The 20911-nt window shown below is 40.2% G+C and overlaps 1 protein-coding gene across 4 annotated transcripts in view; it reads right to left on the reverse strand.

The window, feature by feature from the left end:
- Positions 1-20511, reverse strand: part of LOC108438107 (potassium/sodium hyperpolarization-activated cyclic nucleotide-gated channel 1) — a 169738-nt gene extending 149227 nt beyond the window's left edge. For 2 of the 4 annotated variants that reach the window (XM_017715703.2, XM_017715694.2), the window contains exon 1: positions 19532-20511. In XM_017715703.2, coding sequence (XP_017571192.1) covers positions 19532-19965 — 434 coding nt within the window. In that variant the 5' untranslated portion in view covers positions 19966-20511. The remainder of the gene's footprint in view (positions 1-19531) is intronic. The other 2 variants (XM_037546019.1, XM_017715686.2) reach the window with 2 other exon arrangements.
- Between the last annotated feature and the right edge of the window lie 400 nt (positions 20512-20911).

Raw genomic sequence — 20911 nt, forward strand, 5'->3', positions numbered from 1 at the left:
AAAAGACAGAGGAAAATATGAAGGTATGTACACAGTATTGGTATGGCTCAAAAACTCCTTTTTTATGAACTGACACAATGTAAACATGTCTTATAGTGACAATCCTGTCTTTTATTGATCGGCCTTAAAGGGCAACCAGTATTTCCAAATTTCTGCATTTTGATTCAGGCAGTTGTAAGCAGAGTCATTTAGATGTGAAATACTCCATCCTGGAGAAATTTACCAACCGTGGGACTGTTTTGTCTTACAACAACCTGCACTTATTTCTCCACCATTCTCTCAAAACTATCATAAAGCAATGTATCAGTACCCATTTCACGTAATAACTTTATGTTATGTAGCTTTTACAGGCATAAAACTCTTCTGTTTAGAAGTCTTCTAAACTCTTCTGGTTCCTATCATGACCACTTTGAACAATTCTGGCTATGTTCACATTACAAGCCTCATTGCTCAAATCTGATCTCTCTGACCCAATGGTTCACACTTGTTTAGGTGACTCAAAATCATATCCAGTCATTACTGTGAATGAACCGGCATCCTGAAATGAACTGCATGCGCACATCCTACTCAGTAATGCCACATGAATGAATCACTTGTGTCACGTGTATCATCAGCTAACAAATTTTTTATGATTAGTGTGAGATGAAGACGAGAAGGGTGAGATGTGTTGCGGCTCCACCGTTTATAGGCTTTAACTTCTGTTTGGCGCTGCTGCCAGAGTAAGTCTGAAAGATGGTGCACGCGCAGTGGGAAAAAAAAAAGCAGGATTAATTAAGGTTGTATGGCCACAAATCAGATATGTATCCGATCTAGGACTACATATGCAAGTGGCTCGGTTTTGAAAATATCTGGTTTGTGTGCCTACACAGCCCTGAAAACATCAGATTTGACTCACAATGGAGCAACTGGCTTTGTGCTACTTCAACCTGGTAATGTGAACGCAGCCTCTGACTCAGCAAGTTTCTCTAGCATGGACCAAACTGATGGAGAGTGCCCCTTTAAGAGATTTTTTTAAAGCTGACTGTAAAGAAGCAAAATCATTGCAAGTGTCAGAGTTGAACAGAAATTTTGACACCCACCAAAACACATCATAGTTGTGTTCAAACTCTCTGTAAACACATTCTGCTGTGGCGTTTCTTTTGATTTCCTGATATGCAGCATTATTTTCTTTTCACTTCAATCCTTCAGTGCAATATTTTGCAAGCAGGGCCCTGTTCAAATTATGCATGAGAGTTTTTCAGTGGCACGGAAGCCAACAAAAGCAAACTCTTACTGATTACAATTTTAAAACTCCCATTTTGTTATGTAACATTGAACCCTCTCTTAAATAGGCACAACTCGCAAGTGCTGGGAAATGGATAAAATAGATGAAAAGCGGCCCGGGTCGAGGTTGATTACATGTTTTATTCTATCTTTTTTCTTTTTTGACAAAGCTTATTTGCTGTGAGTAAATGTTTCACTTAAAGTGCTTATTAACATCCATTGGAATTTGTATAGAGAACGATTTGCCGAATCATTTTCCCGTGTAAAAGCTTAAGAGACTAACCCAAATGTTACTTCAAAGGCTTCTTCAAAGCGTTCAGCATTTCTTTACGAGTGGAAATGCTATTAAAAGCGCCTCCTTTCTCTCTCTCTCTTGCTGCTGATAGAGTGCCATGGGTGCCTCCCCTGCCGGACTCCTGCCTGTCTGATCCTCTGAATCCTGATAGCCAAAGCCCAGCTGTCGGTCAAACTACAAAATGTCCGACAGCCTCCATTTTCACCTGCTGAGTTCTTATTAACCTCGGTGGCACCTCCGCCATGCCAGGCTGTAATGTGCCCTGTAAAGCAGTGCCTCCAGAAGGCCTCGCCTCAAAAACAGCATTCATAATGATATACTCAGTGATAAATGCCGACAAGCAAAGCTGTGCTTCACAAACTCCTACATGAAGTAAAGCTAATCATTACTAATCCTGACAGCAGCCTCTACTGTAAACGCTGCGTTTACATTATGATTGTAGATGGAACATTGTACTACTGGTAGCAGCAGTGACAGGGCACCCCACCAAAGCATTCTGTCAAAACTTTAGTTTAGAGCGTGAATGAATGTTCTCATTTAGGTCTCAACGTCATCTAGAAGTACTCTTGTTTAAGTCGTTGGAATCAGTTTTGTCTCTTTCTTATGTCTCTTTTGGAATCATTCTTGTCTTAGTCTCTCATTTATCTTTCACTTGGAATCGGTTATGTCTCAGTCTCTCTTATGTCTCTCACATTTGGAATTGGTCTTGTCTCAGTCTCTCATGTCTCTCTTATTAGGAATTGCTCTTGTCTTGGTCTCTCTTATATCTCTCTCACTGGAAATCAGTCTTGTCTTAATCTCTCTTTCTTAAAATCAGGCTTGTCTGTGTATCCCTTATGTCTCATTTGGAATTCGTCGTCTCAGTCTCTCTTATGTCTCTCTCATTTGGAATTGGTCTTGTCTCTGTCTCTCTCATTTGGAATTGGTCTTGTCTCTGCCTCTCCTATGTCTCTCTTACTTGGAATTGTGTCGAGTTCACTTGAAACGTGTCGAGTTCACCTGAACTTGTGAGGAAGTTAGCATGTTACGTTACACTTTGCTGTTATGAAACCTGCCTGAATGTGAATGTTGCTAAGGACGCACAGCTTTTTCTCTAGCTAGGCTACTCTAATTACTCTAGCTGATGTTAACTAGCCAGAAACAGTGGAAATAAACTTTACATGCTGGCACATCATCCACTGAGAAGAAATGAGTCGGTGTAGAAGACCATGAAACTGAATCAATTTAACAAATTAAACCTTAAACACAAAATATTCCATAACTGTTGTGCCACATTTTATGTTTGACTTTTTTCTCCCAATATGTTTAGCTCAGTAAATAAACTATAATCTTGCATTAAAATGTGTACAAGCATGAATAGAAGAGAATATGTTAACTAATTTTTAAGAGCTTATTAAAATAAGAACTTAGAAAATCAATAAAACACATAATTTGACCAAAGGTGTCTAAAGCTTTTACATACAACAACAGCCATAGTGTAAAACTGTCAAAAAATTGTATTAACAATAAAAATTGAAATAAAATTAAAAAAAACGCAAATATCTTTTTTCATATGTTGTCACTGAAAAAAAGGGGGAAATGAGGTCACAGCTTGCTAACAACCTGAGGTATACGCTTATGTGTTAGAAGTGTATCCTATGTTGTCTGACAGAAGTGTTTTTCTTGGCACCGTGCCGGCCTCGCAAAACGTCCCAGTCACTGATAACCGCATTCATCCACCAACTAAAATAGATGCTTTCAAGAATGCTATCTCGTGCTAAAAACCCCACTGGTGCCTGAGATGCAGCCGGTAGACTGGACTGTAATGGATCTGCTTAAATAAATGAAGCAGAGGGCCTTGCTTTATAAATATCCACAGATCATGTGTCAGATAATTGTCTGCCCTTCACACTAAACTGGGCATCTCACTAGTTAACAATATCAAGATCAGGTATTTTTAACCCAGCAAGGAGGCTGTTCTGTTCACAGATGCTTTTATTCAAACATCTATGAAGTGGTGAAAACGTATACTGTCATATACGTTTGCATCTGATGTTCGTTGCAATATATATATTTTTTTTTTCTGGTCAACTATTCTTAATAATCTGCAATAAATCACATTTTTAGACTGTTGTAAGATTATTAGAAGATAGTTTAACTTCTTTCTTTATTTTAAAGTAATTTTATCAAAGAAAAGGGTTATATTCTAATAGCAGATGCAACCTTGTTTCAAGCATTATTTCTAAAAAACAAACATTTCACAAAATAAAATGACTTTTGAAAGTCAACATTTAGAAAGAAGGGAAAGAATATTGTACATGGTGGTGTTATGTCTGTGTATGGTGTGCTTATGTCTGTGTATGGTGTGGTTATGTTTGTGTATGGTGTGGTTATGTTTGTGTACAGTATGGTTATGTCTGTGCTGTGATGTTTGTGTATAGTTTGGTTATATTTGTGCTGTTATGTTTGTGTATAGTGTCATGTTTGTGTATAGTGTTATGTTTGTGTATAGTGTGTTATGTTTGTGCTGTTATGTTTGAGTATAGTGTTATGTTTGTGCTGTTATGTTTGTGCTGTTATGTTTGTATATGGTGGTGTTATGTTTGTGCTGTTATGTTTGTGCTGTTATGTTTGTGTATGGTGGTGTTATGTTTGTGTATGGTGTGGTTATGCTTGTGTATGGTTGTATTATATTTGTGTATGGTTTGGTTATGCTTGTGTATGATGTGCTTATGTTTGTGTATGCTGTCATGCTTGGGCTGTTATGTTTGTGCATGGTGTGGTTATGTTTGTGTAAGGTGTTATGTTTGTGTAAGGTGTTGTTATGTTTGTGTGTAGTGGTGTTATGTTTGTGTATGGTGTGGTTATGTTTGTGTAAGGTGTTATGTTTGTGTAAGGTGTTGTTATGTTTGTGCTGTTATGTTTGTGTAAGGTGTTGTTATGTTTGTGTGTAGTGGTGTTATGTTTGTGTTGTTGTTGTTATGTTTGTGTATTGTGTTATGTTTGTGTATGGTGTGGTTATGCTTGTGTATGGTGGTGTTATGTTTGTGTATGTTGCTGTTATGTTTGCGTATGCTGTGGTTATGCTTGTTTATGGTGGTGTTTTGTTTGGGTTTGATGTGGTTATGTCTGTGTATAGGTTTGTTAAGTCTGTGTATGGTTTGGTTATGTTTGTGTAGGGTGTGGTTATATTTGTGTAGGGTGTGGTTATGTTTGTGTATGGTGTTATGTTTGTGTATAGTGTGGTTATGTTTGTGTAGGGTGTGGTTATGTTTGTGTATGCTGTGGTTATGTCTGTGTATAGTGTTGTTATGTCTGTGTATGGTGTGGTTATGTTTGTGTAGGGTGTAGTTAGGTTTGTGCATGTTTTCAATGTTTGTGTATTGTGTTATGTTTGCGTATGTTGTTGTTGTTATGTTTGTGTATGGTGTTGTTGTTGTTATGTTTGTGTATGGTGTTATATTTGCATATGTTGCTGTTATGTTTGTGTATGGTGTTATATTTGTGTATGTTGTTGTTGTTATGTTTGTGTATGGTGTTATGTTTGTGTATGTTGTTGTTGTTGTTATGTTTGTGTATGGTGTTACGTTTGCGTATGTTGTTGTTATGTTTGTGTATGGTCTTATGTTTGTGTATGTTGTTGTTGGTGTTATGTTTGTGTATGGTGTTATATTTGCATATGTTGCTGTTATGTTTGTGTAGGGTGTTATATTTGCATATGTTGCTGTTATGTTTGTGTATGGTGTTATGTTCGTGTATGTTGATGTTGTTATGTTTGTGTATGGTGTTATGTTTGTGTATGTTGTTGTTGTTATGTTTGTGTATGGTGTTACGTTTGCGTATGTTGTTGTTATGTTTGTGTATGGTGTTACGTTTGCGTATGTTGTTGTTATGTTTGTGTATGGTGTTACGTTTGCGTATGTTGTTGTTATGTTTGTGTATGATGTTGTTATGTTTGTGTATGGTGTTATGTTTGTGTATGTTGTTGTTGTTATGTTTGTGTATGGTGTTATGTTTGCATATGTTGCTGTTATGTTTGTGTATGGTGTTATGTTTGTGAATGTTGTTGTTGTTATGTTTGTGTATGGTGTTATGTTTGTGCATGTTTTCAATGTTTGTGTATGGTGTTAGGTTTATGTATGTTGTTGTTATGTTTGTGTCTGGTGTAGGGTGTGGTTATGTCTGTGTATAGTGTGGTTATGTTTGTGTAGTGTGTGGTTATGTCTGTGTATGGTTTGGTTATGTTTGTGTAGGGTGTGGTTATGTTTGTGTATGCTGTCGTTATGTCCATGTATAGTGTTGTTATGTCTGTGTATGGTGTTATGTTTGTGCTTGGTGTGGTTATGCTTGTGTATGGTGGTGTTATGTTTGTGTATGGTGTGGTTATGTCTGTGTATGGTGTGGTTATGTTTGTGCATGGTGTGGTTATGTCTGTGTATGGTGTGGTTATGTTTGTGTATGGTGGTGTTATGTTTGTGTATGGTGTGCTTATGTTTGTGTATGGTGGTGTTATGTTTGTGTATGGTGTGCTTATGTTTGTGTAGGGTGGTGTTATGTTTGTGTATGGTGTGCTTATGTTTGTGTAGGGTGGTGTTATGTTTGTGTACGTTTTTAATGTTTGTGTATGGTGTGCTTATGTTTGTGTATGGTGTGCTTATGTTTGTGTATGGTGGTGTTATGTTTATGTAGGGTGGTGTTATGTTTGTGTAAGTTTATAATGTTTGTGTAGTGTGTGGTTATGTTTGTGTAGTGTGTGGTTATGTCTGTGTATGGTTTGGTTATGTTTGTGTAGGGTGTGGTTATGTTTGTGTAGGGTGTGGTTATATTTGTGTAGGATGTGATTATGTTTGTGTAGGGTGTGGTTATGTCTGTGAATGGTGTTATGTTTGTGAATGGTGTTATGTTTGTGTAGGGTGTGGTTATGCTTGTGTAGGGTGTGGTTATGTTTGTGTAGGGTGTGGTTATATTTGCGTAGGGTGTGGTTATGTTTGTGAATGTGGTTATGTTTGTATAGGGTGTGGCTATGTTTGTGTAGGGTGTGGTTATATTTGTGTAGGGTGTGGTTATGTTTGTGAATGTGGTTATGTTTGTGTAGGGTGTGGTTATGCTTGTGTAGGGTGTGGTTATGTTTGTGTAGGGTGTGGTTATATTTGTGTAGGATGTAGTTATGTTTGTGAATGGTGTTATGTTTGTGTAGGGTGTGGTTATGTTTGTGTAGGGTGTGGTTATATTTGTGTAGGGTGTGGTTATGTTTGTGAATGTGGTTATGTTTGTGTAGGGTGTGGTTATATTTGTGTAGGGTGTGGTTATGTTTGTGTAGGGTGTGGTTATATTTGTGTAGGGTGTGCTTATGTTTGTGAATGGTGTTATGTTTGTGTAGGTTGTGGTTATGTTTGTGTAGGGTGTGGTTATATTTGTGTAGGGTGTGGTTATGTTTGTGAATGTGGTTATGTTTGTGTAGGGTGTGGTTATGTTTGTGTAGGGTGTGGTTATGTTTGTGAATGTGGTTATGTTTGTGTAGGGTGTGGTTATGTTTGTGTAGGGTGTGGTTATGTTTGTGAATGTGGTTATGTTTGTGTAGGGTGTGGTTATGTTTGTGTAGGGTGTGCTTATATTTGTGTAGGGTGTGGTTATGTTTGTGAATGGTGTTATGTTTGTGTAGGGTGTGGTTATGTTTGTGAATGGTGTTATGTTTTTGTAGGGTGTGGTTATGTTTGTGAATGGTGTTATGTTTGTGTAGGGTGAGGTTATGTTTGTGTAGGGTGTGGTTATGTTTGTGAATGGTGTTATGTTTGTGTAGGGTGAGGTTATGTTTGTGTAGGGTGTGGTTATGTTTGTGTAGGGTGTGGTTATGTTTGTGTAGGGTGTGGTTATGTTTGTGTAGTGTGTGGTTATGTTTGTGTAGGGTGAGGTTATGTTTGTGTAGGGTGTGGTTATGTTTGTGTAGGGTGTGGTTATGTTTGTGAATGGTGTTATGTTTGTGTAGGGTGTGGTTATGTTTGTGTAGGGTGTGGTTATGTTTGTGTATGGTATTCTTACGTTTCTGTAGGGTGTTGTCTGGTGTTGGGTAGCCTGCATGGTTAGGGTTACATGTCAGACTCAGTGAACCATGTAAAGGAACATGCAATCGAATATTTGGCTCTTGTGACTGTAGCCTTGACCACACGATAACTGACAGACTGTATTATCAGAGCTGGGACGCTGGCCAAGTTTTTGACCATCTGTGCTGTTGGAGAGTGCCAGAAACTAGCACCGAGGGCACGACCCCCAACCCAAAGTAATCACATATGATCTCAAATGATCTCCATCTTTGTTCTATCACTGGCCTTACAGCTATCTGCATGTGACCAATGTTTTCAAATGATCTATTCTTTGACCATCGTTATCGTGGTATCAGTCTTTGCAATACTGATACCACAGAAGGCTTCAATATGCAAATAAGCCTCAAACCAGTCACTGTTTCTTACTGTGTGCCTGACTAATTACAGTTCCAGATGAGTGCTAAAAACAAATGAAAGTGAACAGCAACCAATTAGCACTCTGCAAAAGGCATCATGCTAACTGGTGGCTGCCAGTTATTATTTCTTTTTAGATGCATTCACATTGTTCATGTTAGTAAGTTATTCCTTTTAAGCAGTTAAAAATTCTAATGGCCTGCTCAAAAAAATAAAGGGAACACTCAAATAACACATCCTAGATCTGAATGAATGAAATATTCTCATTGAATACTTTGTTCTGTACAAAGTTGAATGTGCTGACAACAAAATCACACAAAAATCATCAATGGAAAGCAAATTTATTAACCAATGGAGGCCTGGATTTGGAGTCACACATAAAATTAAAGTGGAAAAACACACTACAGGCTGATCCAACTTTGATGTGATGTCCTTAAAACAAGTCAAAATGAGGCTCAGTATTGTGCGTGGCCTCCACGTGCCTGTATGACCTCCCTACAACGCCTGGGCATGCTCCTGATGAGGTGGTGGATGGTCTCCTCCCAGACCTGGACTAAAGCATCCACCAACTCCTGGACAGTCTGTGGTGCAATGTGGCGTTGGTGAATGGAGCAAGACATGATGTCCCAGATGTGCTCAATCGGATTCAGGTCTGGGGAACGGGCAGGCCAGTCCATAGCTTCAATGCCTTCATCTTGCAGGAACTGCTGACACACTCCAGCCACATGAGGTCTAGCATTGTCCTGCATTAGGAGGAACACAGGGCCAACTGCACCAGCATATGGTCTCACAAGTGGTCTGAGGATCTCATTCCGGTACCTAATGGCAGTCAGGCTACCTCTGGCGAGCGCATGGAGGGCTGTGCGGCCCTCCAAAGAAATGCCACCCCACACCATTACTGACCCACTGCCAAACCAGTCATGCTGAAGGATGTTGTAGGCAGCAGATCGCTCTCCACGGCGTCTCCAGACTCTGTTACGTCTGTCACATGTGCTCAGTGTGAACCTGCTTTCATCTGTGAAGAACACAGGGTGCCAGTGGCGAATTTGCCAATCCTGGTGTTCTCTGGCAAATGCCAAGCGTCCTACACGGTGTTGGGCTGTGAGCACAACCTCCATCTGTGGACGTCGGGCCCTCATACCATCCTCATGGAGTCGGTTTCTAACCGTTTGTGCAGACACATGCACATTTGTGGCCTGCTGGAGGTCATTTTGCAGGGCTCTGGCAGTGCTCCTCCTGTTCCTCCTTGCACAAATGCAGAGGTAGCGGTCCTGCTGCTGGGTTGTTGCCCTCCTACGGCCTTCTCCGCGTCTCCTGGTGTACTGGCCTGTCTCCTGGTAGCGCTTCCAACCTCTGGACACTACGCTGACAGACACAGCAAATCTTCTTGCCCCAGCTCGCATTGATGTGCCATCCTGGATGAGCTGCACTACCTGAGCCACTTGTGTGGGTTGTAGAGTCCGTCTCATGCTACCACGAGTGTGAAAGCGCCACCAACATTCGAAAGTGACCAAAACATCAGCCAGAAAGCAGAAAGGTACTGAGAAGTGGTCTGTGGTCCCCACCTGCAGAACCACTCCTTTATTGAGTGTGTCTTGCTAATTGCCAATAATTTCCACGTGTTGTCTATTCCATTTGCACAACAGCTGTGAAATTGATTGTCAATCAGTGATGCTTCCTAAGTGGACAGTTTGATTTCACAGAAGTTTGATTTGCTTGGAGTTATATTGTGTTGTTTAAGTGTTCCTTTATTTTTTTGAGCAGTATATATATATATATATATATATATATATATATATATAATTTCTGTAAAAAAAATTGTGTTGTAATTGAACTCTGCAAGTACTGCAGTTTTCAATTTGCTTTTCTCCCTGTAGGTAGATACAGCCAAGAGTGCTCTCTCACTGGTTAGGATTTCAGGAGCTGAACAGAAGGCTTAACATATCCGATTAACTACCAACATAATTAGGAACTGACAGTGGAATCAACCAATCATGCTTTTATTTTACAATGTGTGGGACTAAATACATGAGAAAAACATCACTCCAGGACTTCAGGTTCTAGATACATTACTGACCGAGTGGTAGCCTGACCAATGCGTTTCAATCAGATGGAAAACAGCAGTAACTGAATGCTTGGATTCTGTAAAACTACCATGTAAAAGGTAGAATTTATGTTAATGTCTGGTTCAAGCCTCACTAAAACATAGAATGTTTTTTACAAGCTACATTTTTTACAACTGTTTAATCTAGAATGGCCAACACATTAATGTAAATCCACATTAGCTTTGAGCTAGCATACTACTAGAATACAATAAAGGCGCTAGCTGAAGTAAGCATTATCATACCAGCGTTTTTGTCTCATTTCTTGACTGAAGGCCCAGATGTAGGCACAAACTGAAGTCCTAGATCTAACAGTCCTGGTTTGTCACTGCTTTTAAGTGACCATATTCTATAGTTGCACCAAAAAATACTCTTTATCCCTTAGAATTAAACAGGCTGTTTTTGTTACCGTGCCTTAAAGACTGATATATGCATATGATCTCTGTTCTGATTGGCTGCGTTCAATAATCACTCTGTGCTGAAACACTCTGTATGGGCGGGGCTAACCTGAACTAGCCTTATATGCAGGCGAAGATTTTAATTTAATTCAAAATAGGATTTTTTCCGACTTATTTTTCAAATATTGACTGAAAGCAAGCTAGATTGTTAAATGTAGTCTTTACAATGAATTGCATAAATGTAATGTTTAATGTCAAAAGCAAAGAAAATTCCTTTTTCCATAAAAAAGCCCTTTAAAATTATTCATGTAACACATAGTCTAGATTTCAAGGTGCCACTGTGTGTTTTGCTGTATCCTACTGTCTCTTTACGTTGCTGAATTTAGGCCATTGTTCTGCACTGCAGGTGGAAAAACAGAGCTAGACTAATTAAAGAGCACCAGAGGGCATCATTTTGGAAAAAGTGAGGCGCACTCAACAAGGACCTTCATCAGACTTCAGGACGTTGTCTAAGAAGCAGGGTGGAAAAAAGAGCGACCAAAAAGCATCAATAATGCAAGGCAAAGTTGCAGAAGCCCTAAAAATAGAGGTTAAACTCGGTTTAGAAATTGGCTGTTGTTCAGCATGGAGGAGGAGAAAGAGGAAGAGGAGGAGTCTGTTTGCATCCAAATCCTGTTTTTTTCCCCTCACAAACCATGTGATTAATTTATAAGCCCCAGAGTCAATCTGAGCTCATCTTTTACCTGATAAATCCAGACAGTGAAGGAAAAAAGAGAAGTGAGACAGTCAAAGTCACCCCCAAAATGCCAGGGGCATGGAGGATTCTGCACTGAGTAAATAATGACATGTAAAAATTCCACAATAACAGCTTTCCTTTCTCTCCATAATGGATTACAGCCTTATCAAAAATGTTCTTAACTGAGACAAAGCTACAGAAGCAGCCGGATGACCCGCAATACAGGGGAGAGATACTGCAGGAATATGACAGACTTTCAAGTGAGACAAAAGCTGATGGCCAGGTCCAGATCAAGTCAAGCAAGAGTCCTTTCTGAAAACGATGAATAATGAATACTACTAACCATTCATCAATCTTTAAAAGGCCTGCGTATTAATGGATCGTGGGATATTGAGTTTCTCTCGATGCTTCAAAATGAACACAAAGGGTGTGCGGACGCTGTTGTCATTCACTAGTTGTCGTTGGTTGTTTTTATGTCATGTTTAATTCATGGGGACAGCTCATGATCAGGCTCATACAAATAAGGGAGTTAACGATGGGGCTTAAAAGCCGCTGGCGCAGCAGTTTCTGTACAAGGAGAAAAGAAACAGCGAAATGAAGGACAGTGAAAGTGAAGCATGTTTAAGAGGACGTGGGCAAAACATAAAAAAAAGCTAAAATATATATAAAAAAATGACCCATACACGATTTGTGTCAGGATATTTTGTTTTTCTCATGTTTGCAAACATACAAAGTTGTAAAGGACAGGATGCATCAGTAAAGCAGTGTTGGAGTGTATTGGGTTTCATTCAAAAAGCAGCCTAAGCTGAAACGCTCTTTAGACAAAACAATCCACAGACAATAATTTGAAGAATATTTCCCTGCATCAAAAAAGGAACATGCTTGCATAACAGAAGCCAATGGTCACCTGACCACTAGCTTCTATTACAAGTGAGTTTTGATCCCTCTGTAGCTCCACTGCATGCATTATGAGAGCAATGTTGTACAAAATACTTGATCCAATTTTGTTGCATGAAACAGACCAGATGACTGAAATCAAAAACATTTTTTTTATTCTGTGTGTAGGGGTGCTTTTGGAGATATGTTGCCTTGAGGAAACAGTGTGCTACAATGGGAAGAAATACATAACTGCCATATTTGGAAAGAAATTGAACAAGGTTACAGTGTTTTGATCTTTGAAAAAAAATGCTAAAATATATTTCTCATCTTGTTACAATGACACAATATTGTGAGGATTTTTTTGCACATTAATCAATCACTTAAAAACAAAAAATAATGTTGTATAAAATGCTTAATTCACTTTAGTTGCATGAAACTGAACAAATTATTTAAATTATTATTTTTTTTAATTCTGTGTGTGGGCTGCTTTTGAGGTATGTTGCCTTAAGGCAACATTGAGCAACAATGAAAAGAAATGCAGACTGCCACATCTGGGAGGGATACAGCGTACTGAAAATACTTTGAAAATACTAAAAACCTAATATTTTTTCATGTAGCTACAATGATGCAATATTGTAAAATATAAAATATGCCAAAAACAGAAATAATACATTAAATAAGTAAATAGTTCTGAACAGAAATTAAACAATAACTGCCGTGTTCTCTTAAGTAACCGTCTACTGACTACATCCATTCCACTGTCACTCATTGTTGCTTCTAGGCAACAAAGATATTTAAGCAATTTCTTATTATGTAAAAATCACTTCATGATACAAAATTTTACAAAGCGTAACTTTACTCTCCAGCAGATGCAAATCATATTTTGGATGGATGAAAAATTATAAAAACTTGAAATGACCAGTGCCACCCACAAGCTGCACCGTGCCAAAAATGTTGAAAAATACCCTAAAAAACAGTGTGACATACAAGCATAATTCAAACTCTTCCCTTCATTATTAACCCTTTCATTGTCAATGGGATATGCTACAAATGAGGCAGATATGGATTAGAAAAAAAGAGGAAAGAGAAAGAAATACTGTTTGATCAAACATGCTAAATAATCATTGGAAGCTAACAGACATTAATTTGCATGATACTATTTTGATGATGTTCATTTGGTTGCTGTTCATTCATTCTCATTAGCAGCATTTGTCAAGCTTTTTTGACTACACTGCTCCTTTAAGAGATTAAGTGAGGAGACGGCGAATGCTGAGTACAGCCAGGTGCTCTGTATCGTACAGCAATGATGTAGAATAGCCACACAATCCTGTGCTTTGGCTGGCAAAGGCGGTGATGAGTGTCACTGGCTGCCTCCCATCCTCTCCCCCCCCCCCCCCCCCCCCCCCTCGCTCTCCATCTTTGATGTAAAGCTTATTTGCTGGTGCGATGAAAGATAGAAATCATGTGTTGAAAGCAAGGTCGAAACACAGTCACCTGAGAATACCCAGCAGGAGTGATGTAAAAGTATTACTAAAGCCAGCTCATTGTTCTAAAGGGACACTGACACCAGCAGAACATTGGCTAAACCCCAAGCGAGCATTAGTCAGTTACCTTACATTAACCCTTAGAAGTTGCAGTTATCTGCGATTATGAAAGCAAGTTGTAATTACCGTAATTATTCTGAATCATGGCTCACTGGAATCAGTAGGAAGGTTCTGCTGAAAGTACAGACTCTAAACTTTCAATCCATACCACATTTACATTTGTAAGAAAAAGAGGAGCTGTAAACCTGCACTATGTTAGGTTTTAGGAATTTGGAAATCTCTTTGGTGGAAATTTATTAAATTTGGACATTACCCAAATGTTTATCAATGTGCATCATCCCTGTAAACCTAAATCTGATAAACCAGACCAGGGATCATCATCCAAAATGTATAGAAGAGCCATTTGATCCTTTCAACAAAAATCAATCCACAACATTTCATGCCCATTTTACTATCTTGGCTGTAAATATGTCTCAATATGCGCTAATGTACTAGTATATGCTAAAAAATATATAAACAAAAACACAGACACACTTTTCTCTGCTTTTAGCTTTACCTCAGCTATAGCTGTTTATCTCACATCTCATGCAGGAACATTTTCCACAACAGTAGGATAGTTTCTTGTAAAATTTCTCCTAACATTCAAGTTTTTATGTGGCTGAAGTCGCTTCTCCTCCGCCAGGTTCCTGTTCGAATTTTCCTGTTCCACCTTAAATGATGCCTAAGGCGCCAGAAAGTAACTGGAGCATCATTTAAGGTGGAACAGGACAATTCAGAGCTGACTTGAGCTTCACGTCTTTTTCACGTTTGACAGTTTTGTCGTTGCTGATTAAACGTATCAGGAAAGCAGCTGGAGTGATTATAAATGCAAATAAGTTCATTTTACTCAGAGTTATCGATGTTCATCTTAAGTCTTTCTCTTTGCCGTTTTGTTAGCTGCTAGGTAGGTGAGAAAGACCAGCAGTCTGTGCACCTAGATTCAGGGTTAAAGGTTAGGTAAAGTAGAATTTGCAGGCTACATTAACTCCAGTGTTTATGACCATTTGTTGTTAAAACTGTGTTAGAACGATCAACACAGCTTTATTTAACTGCAAATGAGGATTCTTTTATTTTTACCTAAATATCTAATTCTGCTGAGGAGCTGCAACAGGGCAGTAAAAGCTCTGAAGATGCATGTTGCTGACCGCTGAACTAGACTTAAGTAAATGTGTAATTGCACATATTGTATGGAAGAACATGTGAGCTGTGCTTTAGCCTCCTTCCCTGAGCAGATTACAAGAGTATTCAATGAGAACTCAGCCAAACCTTGGTGAAGGACATGTCTTCTGAGGATGTGAGTGAATTATCTACTATTGTCATCATATCTTCATTAGTATAATGTTGATTTTGAGCCTCTGATATTGAATTATTATTTCAGGCTTTACAGTGGAACTCGCAGCAGCGCACATACATAATATTTTAGCACTGTTATTGTTGTGCCTAACCTTGTCAAAGAAAATTGCCATTTTCTGGGACAGCTTGAAACAAATGAAAAACATCAATACAGAACGTAACTTGACTGAAAGTGTAACGCACAACATGATGAATCTAATTCTAAGTGTAAAGAAGGTATGGTATTTTGTTTCTTTGAGGATGTAATACAATATATTCGCTATGTAAACTATCCGTTATTATCGTTCCACTGGAATTTCTTTTCAATAAGACATGGCGGATGAATCACCAAATTCACCAGGAAATGAGCTGCTTGACAAATGAATGGCTTCTAAGCAGGATTGTCCTTAGTAAAATATCACAGAAAGGTCACTTCTCTTACATCATTGTGTTTAGTCTCATGTTAAGCTCATTCAGTCCACCTCTAATCCAGCTCACCTTCACTCCTTGTCAAGATGTCAGAGGATATGACACTAAAGAGGCTGCCATATGCAAGCAATGCTATAATCACTGGCCTGTCATATGCTTCAGAGCAAAGAACAGCAGCATGAAAAACGCGTTTTGCATGAGACCTGAAGTGCTGTGATAAGATCGCTGACAGTGGATAGAAGCAATAGGAATCAATTAGAATTTCAATGGTGGTCGTTCACATTCAGAGATTGTTAGCAATGTTGGCACTTCAGAATGAACTATTAAATTAAACACTAAGCCTTGCATTAATTCTATACATTGACTTCCTCTCTATCAAGCTCCAACTCTGCCTCATCTATGACTTTCTCCTTTTCAAAAACAGCTGATCATATACATTAATAACCAGCACCAGTACGACTGTTCAGTTTGAAGAAGAACGCAATGTTATGGTGCATTCTTGAAATCATAACATGGCTTTTAATCTATAAAAGTAGCAAGTTATACTGAAAGGAACTTAGAATATGAACTAATTAAGTAAAGTAATATCTTGCCTGTGATATTGTATTAATAAATTAAGATTAAGTGACCCTTATTAGTCCCACAATGGGGAAATTTCACCTCCGCATTTAACCCATCCGTGAAGTGAAACACCATATACACTCTAGTGAGCACACACACACACACTAGAGGGCAGTGAGTACACTTGCCTGGAACGGTGGGCAGCCCAATCCACAGCGCCCGGGGAGCAGTTGGGGGTTAGGTGTCTTGCTCAAGGTCACCTCAGTCATGTGCTGTTGGCTCTAGGGATCGAACCGGTGACCTTCCGGTCACAAGGCTGGTTCCCTAACTTCCAGCCCATGACTGCCCCCATGTATGTATATCACATCGTATTGTAAGTTGCTCTGGATAAAAGCATCTGCTAAAAGCTGTAAATGTAAATGTAAATGACATTTTAACACCAGTGTATGTAGAAACCTAATCATACTGCATCTCACGTTGTTACTGCACAGAGTGGAGAGTGCAGAGCTAGCATTCTACCTCATTTAACCCCTTCAGATCTCATGGGTATTACATCCTAAGGCTTATTACTCAGAACGTTCACTACAGTGTTGGGCTGGTGCAGGTTCTTATCAATTTATATAAGTAGGAAATTTACTTGGCTAGCCACCAAGATATGAGCATAATATTAGCGATAAGTAGTGCTTTCTTTTTTGCTTTCTTTTTCTTATGAATAAAGGGAGCTCATCTCTAAGCCCTTCACAAGGTTACACTGGAGGGAAAAGGCTAAAATGCTCTGCATGCAGAAGAAAGATCAGCTGTTTCTTCTCACCACTGCAGCATCGTCATTTACAAGAATGCATTTCAGCTCAGTTATGAACCAATATGGTCGCCTGCTGCCTCATTCAGGTCTTCTGGGAGGAATAACATCAGTCAGCTTTGCAAGCATGTGGAGCACATGTGCTGCGGCTCGCTTGCTCTGCACTTAATGAATAACTCATGTAATGTTTTTGCATCTGCTCTCAGATGCAAAGTCATTATTATCTGAAGCACTTCTTGCTTTTTTGTTCTCCTGATCGATAGCAAAATCAATCAAGTTTGTCCTTGCTCTTTTCTCTTCTTCTCAGTGTTGGGCAATATCGATCAAATTGAATATCACAATATTTTCCAACTACATCACATTATAACACTAAACCTTTATAATGCAGTGTTTTCGAATGCAGTAATTTAAGCTCTCCTGCTCATCGTAGTTTTCCTACTCAACCGGGTCCGACTCATCAGCTCAATCCTGAGCGGAATACTTTGTGAGGTTTAAGAGGTGGTCTAGAGCAGGACAAACAATAAAATGTGCAGAGCAGGTGGACTGTAAGAGCAGAGCTGAAAAATGCTGCTGTAAAGCCTATGTGGAATTGGGTTCAGCACCTTGGAGAGCGACGCGTAAGAATACACAGAACTCCACTCTGCATCTGCAGCCGAGATGAAAACAGTTTGCTGTTGCCGGGTTGAACACAGCATGAACACAGGGCGAAGAAGTAGTATGTGCTCTGCACCACCCTTTAAATCCCATGTATCAAACACAAGGCCTGTGGGCCATGTCAGGCCCGGGACACAGTCCTATTTGGCCCACGAAATTATTTTAATTCTCTATTATTAGCCCGTTTCACCCTGAGATGCAGTACAGTCCCCAGCATGCACTGCAACATAGTGTGCATTCTGACCCCAACAGCAATCTATGGGCCAGCGGATGCACAAAAAGAAAAGATGCCTTGAAGCATACAGGCAGTTTTAAAACAAAAATGACCTAAAATAATTTATTTTTATTTAGAATTATTGTATTTCTGAACAAGTATTAATGCCTGTCTGTTGCAGTTTTGCCATATTTTGAATGAACAATGGCCCATTCAGGTCACAGCAAATTTTTCAATAAAAATGAAATAAAACAAAGCTGGCCCACCGATGTGCTGAGATTTTTTTATGTGGCCCTTTTAGTTGGTTGAGTTTGACACCCCTGCTTTAAATGGTCAGGACTCCACAATAACATAAGCCTCAGCCAGACTGCATTGCAGTCAGTCCAAGGTTACTTAATAATAAGCATCGGTATATGCTATAACAGCATTGGCTGTATGAAACCTTGCTCTACACTTGTTAGTACTTATTTAGATGTCTTAGAGCAGGCAAGGCACTCAAATGTGCAGCACAGGGCGGGGTGATATAGCAGCAGGATTGGAAAACAGTGGTCTCATGTGTGTGGAAATTTAAATCTATTTATTTCTCAGTTAATTGAGGTGATTAATGCATCCTCTTCCTGTGACATGGAACAATATAATGAAGCATATACTATTATCATTGTGCTTCTGCAGTAATGCTGTACATTTTAGTGCTTTTCTCATCCAAGACTGATATCCAACTCATCAGCTCATTACTGAACCTTCAACAAGGTTAAATTGGGGGTGTTACAGCACAAAAAAATGTTTCAATCACATTTTTTGAAGGACTTGGGGAAGAACTGGTGATTTGAATCAGATGCATTGAAAAGAGCACTAAAATGTGCAGAACAGGGTGGTTATTGTGAAAGCCCATCCTCTGTTTCTGGCACCAGTGTTTCAAAATACTGACCTTTGTATTACGATTTGCTCGAAATACTGCATTAATATTGCAAAACAATTATTTATTTTCTCAAAATAGTGATTTTTTCCTTGAATTGCTGACTTAGCATCTTGAAATAATTACTTATATTCAATATATTGACAAAATGTGTTTTTATCCCAACAGAGTGAATCAATATTTGGAGAAAATAATTATTTGGAGAAACCTGGTGGGAACGGCCATAGATTGTGTGAGAAAATGTGACGTCAGCTGCCGTCATTCCTGCAGAGTGCATTAACCGTTTGCACCTCATTTTCAAACCATCAATGTCAAAACAGAGGCTGCTGGTGGGAATATGCACAGTCTCCGCCCCCTTCCCTTTCACCTGGATAATGTGATTAGTGTTAAACCGCCCGTTCAATGCCTTCTGTCAGCGCTACCTGACCACACACACACACACACACACACACACACACACACACACTTCAGCTCCAACCCGGGAATGATCTTCTCATTTTCTGTGCCTGAAGTCATACATCCTCTCCTGCCCCCCCTCACGCGCTGTCTTATTGCAGTCGCAGTGACACCGCTCTGTGTGCGCGCGCGCGCGTGTGTGTTTCTGTGTGTTTTCGCTGCAGCTCCCGCACCGCACGTGCCGAACCGAGCCCCAACACGCAGCCCCCTTTTTTTACGCACGGCAAGGGCATTCAGCTCTGAATCCGAAACGACTGCAATGTCACACCGCACAGACAGGACGGAAGAGCGTGCGCGCGAGAATGCCTGTGTGCGCGTGCCTTTGCGTGTGCAAGCGTGTATGTGTTTGTGCATGTGCGCGCGCGCTCTGGCCGACAGATCGCTCTTGGCGACAGGCAGCAGCCAAATGAAACAAACCGCAACAAAGAAAAAGAAAAAAGAAAAGGCAATGATCGTGAAGGGAGCGCGCGCGCGCGTCACCTGAAGTCGCTGTACGGGTGGATGATCCAGTAGCCCGCGGTCTGCACGCGCTCTTGCTCCTTCTCCACCGCCTTCTGGCTGCCGAACATGCGCAGGGAGAACTTGTTGACTCCGGGCTGCAGCATGGCTCCGATCTGCCGCTGCATGAAGCCGTGCTGCCGGCCCACGGGGTCCACGTCCTCCAGTCCCAGCATGGTCTCCTCGCGGTCCGCTTTCAGCCCGCCGGCCACCACGGAGTTGGCGTGCTCCTTGCCAGCCGCGGCGTTGGCGTTATTCCCTCCTCCTCCTCCGCCGCCGCCGCCGCCGCTGCTGCTGCTGTTCTTCTTCAGCAGCGTGGAGTCCTGCCGCTGAAACACGCTGTTCCTGCCGTCCGCCTCCACCTTCTCCTCCTTGCTGCTCGAGAACGAGTTGGACTTCATCATGCCCTCCTCCATGTGCCCATAAGCTCTGGGGTGCGGACACGAAGGCGAAGCAGCAGCGCGCGCTTATCATTGGCCTCCACGCGCTGCTGCTGCTGCGGCTGAAGCTGCTGAAGGTGCTGCTGCTGCTGGTGGAGCACTGAAGACTCTCTCTCTCTCTCTCTCTCTCTCTCTCTCTCTCTCAGCGCTGCTCAGGAAGAGCAGGAGAGGAGGAGGAGGAGGTTAGAGTGAGGGGGTTAGCGCCACCTAGCGGAAGGATATTTTGACCGGGACTGTTCTTTGCCTGGCCCCTCCTTATTCCAATCATCACCATCATCATCATCATCCGCTGATACGCTGCACTGCACGGGACCACACTCACGTGCCAAAATGCACAGCATGCACAGTGACAATACCTTTCATAACAACAGCAATGCCGTTATTGTATTAGATTTGTTTGATATTGTAAAACACTATATTATTATTATTATTATTATTATTATTAGTTGTAGCACTAGTAGTAGTAGTAGTATTGTAGTGGTGTTGGTAGTGAAGAAGGTCCAGAGGATGCCAGTATTTCTGCTTGGGGAAATGCCAAAATAGGTCACTTTTAGCCATACAATGTCTTTCTATGGTAGACACACTAACCACACTAACAGATTAATTATCAGATTTAACAGATTAATTATCATTAATATTAACAAACAGAATAAGTAGACAGACACCAAAACAACATCAATAACAATGGGTTTATGCCCATACTTTTTGGTATTGATACACAAAACTGGGAGAATTAACGTATGTATTAAGTTACTTATAACTCTACATTAATTTCTGTATAATTTGCCTAGTATTTGCCTTCAATTACCAGAACAATGCATTTATGTACAGTACATAAAATACCTTAAATTATCTTAAATGATAAAATATCTTAAATTCAGTGGCCAATTTCTGTTAATTATCTGTACACTAAGCACATGTT

Source organism: Pygocentrus nattereri, chromosome 16, assembly GCF_015220715.1.
Source record: "Pygocentrus nattereri isolate fPygNat1 chromosome 16, fPygNat1.pri, whole genome shotgun sequence".
NCBI lineage: Eukaryota > Metazoa > Chordata > Actinopteri > Characiformes > Serrasalmidae > Pygocentrus > Pygocentrus nattereri.